We start from the raw sequence: 11,708 nt of genomic DNA on the forward strand, positions 1-11,708 counted from the left end.
CGAGCTGGCTCGATATTCAACTCCTACTCAAAATTCGGCTTTTGAAAACTTTGAAATGCGATCTTCAAGCTGGTTTGAAATTGAACTCCATCGCCAGCTCGAAATTTCGCTTTACAAAATTTTGAATTTTCGATCTTCCATCTGGCTCGAAGTTCAACTCCAGCTCGAAATTCTGTTTTTGAAAATTTTGAAATTCGATCTTCGAGCTAGGTCAAAATTCAATTCCAGCTCGAAACTCCGCTTTTTCAAAATTTGAATTTTGATCTTCAAGCTGGCTCGAAAATCAACTCCAACTCGAAATCGGGTTTTGAACATTCTAAATTTAGATCTCCAACCTTACTCGAAATTCAACTCTAGCTCGAAATTCAGGTTTTAAGATTTTGAATTTGATCTGAAAACTGGTTCAAAATTCAACACCAGCTCGAAATTGTGCTTTCGAAAATTTTGAATTTCGATCTTAAATCTGGCTCAAAACTCAACTACAGCTTGAATTCGGGTTTTGAAATTTTTGAATTTCGATTCATGAGCTGGCATGAATATCAACTCCAGGTCAAAATTTGTGTTTTTGAAAATTTTAAATTTCGATCTTCAAACTGGTTTGAAATTTAACTCCAGCTACCGCTCAAAATTCGGCTTTAGAAAATTTTGAATTTCGATCTCCGATCTGGCTCGAAATTAAAATCCTGCTCGAAATTCGGGTTATGAAAATTTTGAATTCGATCTGAGAGCTGGTTTAAAGTTCAAATCCAGTTCGAAATTCTGCTACATTTTTACATATTTTACTACATTCCTTGGGCAATCAACGTGTATTATACAGCGTTCGCAACCCTCTTCATGACATGAAATTCAATTTAAGTTTGAAATTCCGATTTTTCAAATTTTGAATTTCGATCTTCGAACTGGCTCAAAAATCAACTCAATCTCAAAATTCGGCTTTTGAAAATTTTTGAATTTCGATCTTTGGGTTTACTCTTAATTCAACTCCAGCTCGAAATTCGGGTAACGAAAATTTTGAATTTTAATCTTCGAGGTGGCTCGAAATTCAACTCCAGCTCCAGAAAAACATCATTTTTTAGAGCCTATCATTCAAAAACCATTTGACAAATACCGTTGAAAAATCTTTTGGCGGGGAGGGGGGTGTTTTTTGCACATTTTAAGGTCTAAAGCCCTAACTAAGGTACGATGTCTAGGAGATTTCTGCTGGGCTAGATCATCTGTTGGTCTGGCGATTTGTTCTTTCTGTATATAAGGGTTTAAATTTTCGAAAAAAAAAACACAATTTTCTCGAGCTTACCGTTCAAAAACCATTTGACCAATATTCATTGCAATGGCGACTTTTTACAATTTTAGAGGGTCTTCCTTACAGTTTTGTAAACGTAAATCCTATACCCAAGCAATTTGTCCAGTACATTCCCTCATGGCTAGGTCATGTTTCGGACCGGCGATTTGTTCTTTCTGTATATAAAGTGTATATATTTCCGGAAAACACCATTTTCTCGAGCCTACCGTTCAAAAACCGCTTGACCTAATCCATTGCAAAGTCGATTTTGTACAACCTTGGAGAGAATAACTTACATATTATAAAGCCTAAATCCCTAACCAAAGCCATATGTCCTGGAAATTCCCCTATGGCTAGGACACGTTTTGGACCGGCGATTTGTTCTTACTGTATATAAAGTGTATAAAACTTCCGGAAATAAACTACCTTTTCTCGAGTCTACTGTTCAAAAACAATTTGAATATTTCTATTGCAAATTCGACTTTTTACCACTTTCGATGGTTTTCTTTCCATATTTTAAAGGCTTTAAGCCCTAACCCAGGAATATGTAAATGAGTTTTCCGTATGGCTAGGTCATTTTCCGGCGATTTAATTTTTCTGAATATAAAGTGTATAAAAGTTCCGGAAAAAAACTACATTTTCTCGAGTCTACTGTTCAAAAACAATTTGAATAATTCTAGTGCAAATTCGATTTTGTACCACTTTCGATGGCTTTCTTTCCATATTTTAAGGCTTTAAGCCCTAACCCAGGAATATGTCCATGAGTTTTCCGCATGGCTAGGTCATTTTCCGGCGATTTAATTTTTCTGTATATAAAGTGTATAAAAGTTCCGGAAAAAACTACATTTTCTCGAGTCTACTGTTCAAAAACAATTTGAATAATTCTATTGCAAATTCGATTTTGTACAACTTTTGATGGTTTTCTTTCGATATTTGAAGGCTTTAAGCCCTAACCCAGGAATATGTCCATGAGTTTTCCGCATGGCTAGGTCATTTTCCGGCGATTAAATTTTTTTGTATATAAAGTGTATACATTTTCCGAGAAAACATTTTGTTGGAGCCAACTGTTCATACCGTCGTTTTCCAGCTTCATATCAATGTAAATCGTTTGTGGTGTGTGTGATTAAACAGCTCCTTTGTTCATGCAGGAATTAATCTCATGTACAGTTAGCCATTGTAAAATAAGACTGCATACTTAGAAAGAGAATCTAAATCTAGTATATTTTATTAGTAAGAAGGATGTTTACAGCTATATAAGTCTCAAAGGCTCAGAGCTCTAACGCAAGGAAAATTGAGCAAGTGGTCTATGTTCAATGGTCGCTATTTGGACATTGGCGATTCGTTCTTTAATTAAATAAAGTAAAAAAAAAAACGTAAAAAACCGCATCATCTCCTCGAGTAGAATGGTGAAACACCATTTTACTAATTCGTTGCAAATTCGAATTTGTACAACTTTGGCGGGTCTCCTTTGCACATTGTAAGGCCTAAAGCCCTAACCAAAACAATGTGTCCAGGAGACTTTCGCGTGGCTTTGTCAATTAATGGACTTGCGATTCGTTCATTCTGTATATAAAATTAGTGAACAGCGTCATTTTCACGAGCCTACCGTTCAATAACCATTTGACCAATTCCGTAGCAAATTCAATTTTGTACAACCTTGGAGGGTCTTCTTTGTACAATATAAGGCCTAAAGCCCAAACCCAAGCAATATGTCCAGGAGATTTCCGCGTGGCTTTGTAATTTTTGGACCGGCGATTTGCTCTTTCTGTATATAAATTTCGCGAAAAACATTGATTTAACAAGCCTACCTAAAACAATTAGACTAAATCCATTGCAATTTCGATTTGTACAACTTTGGAGGGTCTTCCTTAAATATTTAAAAGCCTGCAGCCATAACCCAAGCAATATATGTGACGGTATATTTCACTTATTGCTCAGACAAGTAAGCGTGACGGTATATTTCCTTTATTGCTCAGAGAAGTTAGTGTGACTGTATATTTCACTTATTGCTCAGACAAGTAAGCGTGACGGTATATTTCCTTTATTGCTCAGAGAAGTTAGTGTGACTGTATATTTCACTTATTGCTCAGACAAGTTAGTGTGTCGGTATATGTCACTTATTGCTCAGACAAGAAAATGTGACGGTATATATCATTTACCACTCAGACAAGTTAGTGTGAAGGTATACGTTATATTTCACTAATTGCTCGGACAAGTATATTTCACATATTGCTCAGACAAAGTAGTGTGACAGTATATTTAACTTATTGCACAGACAAGTTAGTGTGAAGGTATATTTCAATTATTGCTCAGACAAGTTAGTGTGACTGTATATTTCACTTATTGCTCAGACAATATAGTGTGACGGTATATTTCACTTATCGCTCTGACAAGTTAGTGTGACAGTATATTTAACTTATTGCTCAGACAAGTTAGTGTGAGGTATATTTCACTTATCGCTAAGACAAGTTGTGTGACGGTAAAGTTCACTTATTGCTCAGACAAGATAGTGTGACGCTATATTTCACTTATCGCTCAGACAAGTTAGTGTGACGGTATATTTCACTTATTTCTCAGACAAGTTAGTGTGACGGTATATTTCACATATTGTTCAGACAAGTAAATGTGACGGTATATTTCACTTATCGTCCAGACAAGTTAGTGTGACAGTATATTTCACTTATTGCTCAGACAAGTCAGTGTGACGGTATAGTTCACTTATTGCTCAGAAAAGTTAGTGTGGCGGTATATTTCCCTTATTACTCAGACAATTTAGTGTAACGGTCTTTTTCATTTATTGCTAAGACAAGTTAGTGTGACGGTATAGTTCACTTATTGCTCAGACAGGTTAGTGTGACGGTATATTTCACTTATCGTTCAGACAAAATAATTTGAAGGTATTATTCATTTATTGCTCAGAGAGGTTAGTGCGACGGTATATTTCACTTATCGTTCAGACAAGTCAATGTGACAGTATATTTCACTTATCGTCCAGACAAGTAAGTGTGACGGTATACTTAACTTATTGCTCAGACAATTAAGTGTGATGGAACATTTCATTTATTGCTCAGACAAGTTAGTGTGACGGTAATGTTCACTTATTGCTCAGACAAGTTAGTGTGACGGTATATTTCACTCACTTATTGCTCAGATAAGTCAGTGTGACTGTATATTTAACTTGATGCTCAGACAAGTAAGTGTAATGGTATATTTCACTTACAGTTCACACAAGTTAGTGTGACAGTCTATTTCACATATTGCTCAGACAAGTTAGTGTGACTGTATTTCATTTTTTGCTCAGACAAGTAAGTGTGACAGTATATTTTATTAATTGCTAAAACAAGTAAGTGTGAAGGTATATTTCCCTTATCGCTCAGACAAGTTAGTATGACAGTATATTTCCCTTATCGCTCAGACAAGTTAGTATGACAGTATATTTCACTTATTTCTCAGACCAGTTAGTGTGACGGTATATTTCACTTATTGCTCAGACAAGTTAGTCTGACGGTATATTTCACTTATTGCTCAGACAAGTTAGTGTGACAGTATATTTTATTAATTGCTAAAACAAGTAAGTGTGAAGGTATATATCGCTCAGACAAGTTAGTGTGAAGGTTTACATTGTATTTCACTATTTGCTCAGACAAGTATATTTCACATATTGCTCAGACAAAGCGCTGTGTCAGTATATTTAACTTATTGCATAGACAAGTTAGTGTGACGGTATATTTCACTTATCGCTCAGACAAGTTAGTGTGACAGTATATTTAACTTATTGCACAGACAAGTTAGTGTGACAGTCTATTTAACTTATCGCTAAGACAAGTTAGTGTGACGGTATATTTCACTTATTGCTCAGACAAGTTAGTGTGACAGTATATTTTACTTATCGCTCAGATAAGATAGTGTGACAGTATATTTCACTTATCACTCAGACAAGTTAGTGTGACAGTATATTTAACTTATTGCTCAGACAAGTTAGTGTGACAGTATATTTCACTTATCACTCAGACAAGTTAGTGTGACAGTATATTTAACTTATCGCTAAGACAAGTTAGTGTGACAGTATATTTCACTTTATCTCTCAGACAAGATAGTGTGACGGTATATTTCACTTATCGCTCAGACAATTTAGTATGACAGTAAATTTCACTTATTTCTCAGACAAGTTAGTGTGACGGTATATTTCACTTATAGCTCAGACAAGTTAGTGTGAGAGTATAGTTCAATTATTGCTCAGACAAGTTAGTGTGACGGTATATTTCACTTATTGCTCTGACAAGTTAGTGTGACAGTATATTTCACTTATCACTCAGGCAAGTTAGTGTGACAGTATATTTAACTTATTGCTCAGACGAGTAAGTGTGACAGTATTTTTCACTTATCTCTCAGACAAGTTAGTGTGACAGTATATTCCACTCATTGTTCAGACAAGTTAGTGTGACGGTGTATTTCATTTATTGCTCAGACAAGTCAGTGTGACGGTATATTTCACTAATTGCTCAAACAAGTTAGTGTGACTATATATTTTACTTATCGCTCAGACAAGTTAGTGTGACAGTATATTTAACTTATTGCACAGAAAAGTTAGTGTGACAGTCTATTTAACTTATCGCTAAGACAAGTTAGTAGGACAGTATATTTCACTTATTGCTCAGACAAGTTAGTGTGACAGTATATTTCACTTATCACTCAGACAAGTTAGTGTGACAGTATATTTCACTTATTGCTCAGACAAGTTAGTGTGACGGTATATTTCACTTATCTCTCAGACAAGTTAGTGTGACAGTATATTTCACTTATTGCTCAGACAAGTTAGTGTGACGGTATATTTCACTTATTGCTCAGACAAGTTAGTGTGACGGTATATTTCACTTATTGCTCAGACAAGTTAGTGTGACGGTATATTTCACTTATTGCTCAGACAAGTTAGTGTGACGGTATATTTCACTTATTGCTCAGACAAGTAAATGTGACAGCATATTTCACTTATCGTCCAGACAAGTTAGTGTGACGGTATAATTAACTTATTGCTCAGACAATTAAGTGTGATGGTACATTTCATTTATTGCTCAGACAAGTTAGTATGACGGTATAGTTCACTTATTGCTCAGACAAGTTGATGTGAAAGTATATTTCACTTATTGCTCAGACAAATAGTGTGACGGTATATTTCACTTATTGCTCAGACAAGTTAGTGTGACGGTATATTTCACTTATTGCTCAGACAAGTTAGTGTGACGGTATATTTCACTTATTGCTCAGACAAGTTAGTGTGAAGGTATAGTTCACTTATTACTCAGACAAGTTAGTGTAACGGTATTTTTTATTTATTGCTCTGACAAGTAAGTGTGACCGTATATTTCACTTATCGCTCAGAAAAGTTAGTACGACGGTATTTTTCACTTATTGCTCAGAAAAGTTAGTGTGACGGTATATTTCACTTATTGCTCCGACAAGTTAGTGTGAAGGTATATTTCACTAATTGCTCAGACAATATTAATCATGTTAAGGTTTGCAAAGTTGACTATCACAGTTTCTGTGTGACTTTAAATCCAGTAACAAAACAAACCCGATAGGAAATTTAAAGAGTTAGTAGCTTACACATTTCTTTGTATTGCTTTATTTACTGTTTCAATATGTCATACAGAGATAACGAAAGTTTAAACTCTTTTTATCCGACAACAGGGCCATGAACACCGTCGTCACAACAGTAAAATTTGACGTCATTTAAAGCAGTATCGTCACCATTTCCTTGTGAAGATTCAACTTTCGTCGCCAAACCACAGATCGCTGAATGCGCATCACACCTGTCACTAAACGCCCCAAAACTTCCCCAGATACCTCTTCCTGGTGGGTGATTCAGTTCCGTCCAATGATTATTTCCGTCATAATCGCGGCAGTTGAATTTTATATAGTTGGCCGAGGTGTCATCTTTACCCCCTTGCTGAAAAAATAGTCATCAATCGCAAAAGTCCCGAAAATAGATTTAAAGAATAAGAGCTATGCAAAACACTTATAATTAACTTCTACCGAAGTTATCCTCAACCAAATAAATGATTTGAAACGACATGACATGAAAATTATATAGAGCTGGTAACATGAAAATGATATAGAAAAGGTAACATGAAAATGATATAGAACTGGAAACATGAAAATGATATAGAACTGGTAACATGAAAATTTTTAAGAACTGGTAACATGAAAATGATATATTGAACTGGTAACATAAAAATGATATAGAACTGGTAACATAAAAATAATATAGAACTGGTAACATGAAAATGATATAGAACTGGTAACATGAAAATGATATAGAACTGGTAACATGAAAATGATATAGAACTGGTAACATGAAAATGATATAGAACTGGTAACATGAAAATGATATAGAGCTGGTAACATGAAAATGATATATTGAACTGGGAACATAAAAATTATATATTGAACTGGAAACATGAAAATAATTTAGAACTGGAAACATGAAAATGATCTAGAACTTGTAACATGAAAATGGTATAGAACTGGTAACATGGAAATGATATACTGAACTGGAAATATAAAAATAATATAGAACTGGTAACATGAAAATGATATAGAGCTGGTAACGTGAAAATGATATAGAACTGGTTACATGAAAACGATATAGAGCTGGTAACATGAAAATGATATAGAGCTGGTAACATGAAAATGATATAGAGCTGGTAACATGAAAATGATATAGAGATGGTAATATAAAAATAATATAGAACTGGTAACATGAAAATAATATAGAACTGGAAACATGAAAATGATCTAGAACTTGTAACATGAAAATGATATAGATCTGGTAACATGAAAATGATATAGAGCTGGTAACATGAAAATGATATAGAACTGGTAACATGAAAACGATATAGAGCTGGTAACATGAAAATGATATAGAGATGGTAACATGAAAATGATATAGAGATGGTAACATGAAAATGATATAGAGCTGGTTACATGAAAATGATATAGAACTGGTTACATGAAAACGATATAGAGCTGGTAACATGAAAATGATATAGAGATGGTAACATGAAAATGATATAAAGATGGTAACATGAAAATGATATAGAGCTGGTAACATGAAAATGATATAGAGCTGGTAACATGAAAATGATATAAAAACTGGTTACATGAAAACGATATAGAGCTGGTAACATGAAAATGATATAGAGATGGTAACATGAAAATAATATAGAGCTGGTAACATGAAAATGATATAGAGATGGTAACATGAAAATGATATAGAACTGGTTACATGAAAACGATATAGAGCTGGTAACATGAAAATGATATAGTACTGGTAACATAAAAATGATATAGTACTGGTAACATAAAAATGATATAGTACTGGTAACATAAAAATGATATAGAGCTGGTAACATGAAAATGATATAGAGCTGGTAACATGAAAATGATATAGAACTGGTAACATGAAAATGATATAGAACTGGTAACATGAAAATGATATAGAGCTGGTAACATGAAAATGATATAGAACTGGTAACATGAAAATGATATAGAGATGGTAACATGAAAATGATATAAAGATGGTAACATGAAAACGATATAGAGCTGGTAACATGAAAATGATATAAAGATGGTAACATGAAAACGATATAGAGCTGGTAACATGAAAATGATATAGAGATGGTAACATGAAAATGATATAGAACTGGTAATATGAAAATGATATAGAACTGGTAACATGAAAATGATATATTGAACTGGTAACATGAAAATGATATATTGAACTGGAAACATGAAAATGATATATTGAACTGGAAACATGAAAATGGTATAGAACTGGAAACATGAAAATGATATAGAACTGGTAACATGAAAATGATATATTGAACTGGAAACATGAAAATGGTATAGAACTGGTAACATGAAAATGGTATAGAACTGGTAACATGAAAATGGTATTGAACTGGTAACATGGAAATGATATAGTACTGGTAACATGAAAATGGTATAGAACTGGTAACATGAAAATGATATACAACTGGAAACATGAAAATGATATACAACTGGTGACATGAAAATGATATACAACTGGTGACATGAAAATGATATACAACTGGTAACGTGAAAATAATATAGAACTGGTTTTGAAACCTATGCGGAAATGTATACAGACTTAATCGAGTACAAAGTTTTTCGTGAAAGTTTGATTAAAATCCATCGTCGCTGATTATTACAAAGACATTCAAAGTTAAATACAAAATAATTTAATCGGTTTTTTTTCTCCCTTTGCAGGAACTGTGCAAGCAAATAGTTATAAGATTACAAAATGTTCTACGCAACTTACCTGCCCTTCAACTTGTAAGGAAAAATCTATAAGATATGTCGAAGGTGGACAGTTCTCAACTGATGACCAACTTCCGAATGGACCTTCTCCGGAAGTTACTTGATATCCTAACTGCGCATGCCCGGACATATCAGTGCACGTCAGCTTAATAGAGTTCAATGCCGTGTCGTCCCCGCTGAACTGGTCAGCTTCAATCTAAAAATTAAAGATTACAATACATATACATGTATATAATTTGTTTTCTAGTGAAATCGGTAGATTGACCTATGATTCATTATATTCCATTTTTGTTCCTAATACAACGGAAAAGAAATCTTTAAATAAACGGAAATGTTAGTGCTGAATCACGTTTCCTTATAAGCAAACTTTTATATTAGTTTTTATCCAAAGGAAAATTCTACAAAAAAGTACCACATTAATAGATAAACACCCCCATCGTTCATTAGCATCCATTAGGTGGGAAAGTGAAATTGCGCCGGAGTCATGACGAAAGTAACGCCGAACTGTTCAAATCAATGATAGAAAATAAAACAATATGGTGTGTAAATGTTCCTTGTAGTTGTCTTACCTTCATGCTAAATCCAGAAGCAAACGTTCCCGGTGGACAGTATTCAGGTGCCGACCAGTAGCCAAACTGCCCTCCATTCGCCACAAACAGTTCCTTGGTAACATGCCTTTTCCCGCTCTGCAACACTAACGCGTTCACCACAGAAATACCATATATTAAAAATAATATAGAAGATTTCATTTTTGTTACTTCACAGACAGATCTCAGTTAAGATTTGAAATTTCTACTGATATATGAACACTTATCAGTCAATTTTGAAATAAAGATAAGAACGTTCGATAAGAAAGTTGCTCTAATTTTGTGGAAAGTATCAAGTGCAATGTCAAAGACCTGTTGATAAACATATAGCCTGTTGATTAGGAATTATACTAATGTGGCCCATAATGCCAACAACTTCCCAACCCTAACCCTATTAAAAATTATTCTATACACATCTGATTTTAGTGCAAACCATGGTTTCTAACAAAGTTAAGAAAAAATAAACGGGTAATATGAGTTGTCTCTAAGTTACCGTCAGAAATGCTGTCATTTTTATATTGTTAAAAACTTAAAGTAATGATGTTAATCTTTGCGTTGTTGACATTGTTGTTTTTTTAATAATAATGATGATGGTGATGAAGATGATGGTGACGACGACGATGATGATAATGATGATGATGATGATGATGATGACGATGGTTTTAGTCCAAACAGTACTCCCGTTGGGTTTCCATTTTGACAACAGACCCTGTAGCGTAAAGGAATACTTTTAAGTCTATTTTAATTCAGTGTCAGTCCCTACATTATTGCACTGAGATGTGTGAGCATTTCGTAATAAGGTACTTTAATGCCAAAATGTAAAGTGTGTGTATTCTAGCCTTAATTGGGGTCCATCCGCATCTTCAGGACTGAATGCTCGAACCCCCCGACACGTCACCATTCATGTCCTGATAATTCTTAGGTTATAATCTACCAAAGGGTAACCTATAAAATTTGAATTCTGTAAATCACTGAATAATGCTATATATGTATGCAAGTCGATTTTTGTGATGACACTAATTTGATGCACGGGAGGCCAAAGAAGCCATTATAATTATGCATTATAGCGACAAGTAACGTGTTGCTGCCAAAACTAAATGATTACATCTTTCTAACGAGCTTGACTGATTGATAAGCTTTTGCAACTCGGACTTGTACCTGACACATCATGTATTTCGTGCACATAGCTGACATGCAAGAGTATTCTTTCTAGCATACCGTGTATTTATCATATATAGTCACGTGGTGATTCTAATAACGTATCATTCATGTTTTTGCGACATATTCTGGGACGTGAATTTTAAAGTGTTTATTGCAATGTGTAAATTACAATCTTTGTTCACTTGACAATATTTTAATTTTCAATACAAATGTAAGATTTTCATGAAAATTAGCATGAATCTGGAGGCATGTTGCTTTAATAAATACAGAAGTAAGTTACTGAACTGTACACATATTTACGTAAGACAGTCACGTTGCAAACAAAATTCGGAAAGAGACAA

General features: G+C 34.2%; 1 protein-coding gene across 1 annotated transcript; it reads right to left on the bottom strand.

The window, feature by feature from the left end:
* Positions 1-6,886: 6,886 nt before the first annotated feature.
* On the bottom strand, positions 6,887-10,383 carry LOC132723508 (vitelline membrane outer layer protein 1-like). Its single transcript, XM_060708233.1, has 3 exons — positions 10,189-10,383; positions 9,621-9,815; positions 6,887-7,226 (listed from the first exon to the last, which is right to left on the bottom strand). Exons 1-3 carry the CDS (start codon positions 10,366-10,368, stop codon positions 6,954-6,956), a joined length of 648 nt encoding a protein of 215 aa, XP_060564216.1. The 5' UTR covers positions 10,369-10,383; the 3' UTR covers positions 6,887-6,953.
* Between the last annotated feature and the right edge of the window lie 1,325 nt (positions 10,384-11,708).

Source organism: Ruditapes philippinarum, unplaced genomic scaffold (genome assembly GCF_026571515.1).
Source record: "Ruditapes philippinarum isolate M1 unplaced genomic scaffold, ASM2657151v2 ctg4087_1_1_1_1, whole genome shotgun sequence".
Classification (NCBI taxonomy): domain Eukaryota; kingdom Metazoa; phylum Mollusca; class Bivalvia; order Venerida; family Veneridae; genus Ruditapes; species Ruditapes philippinarum.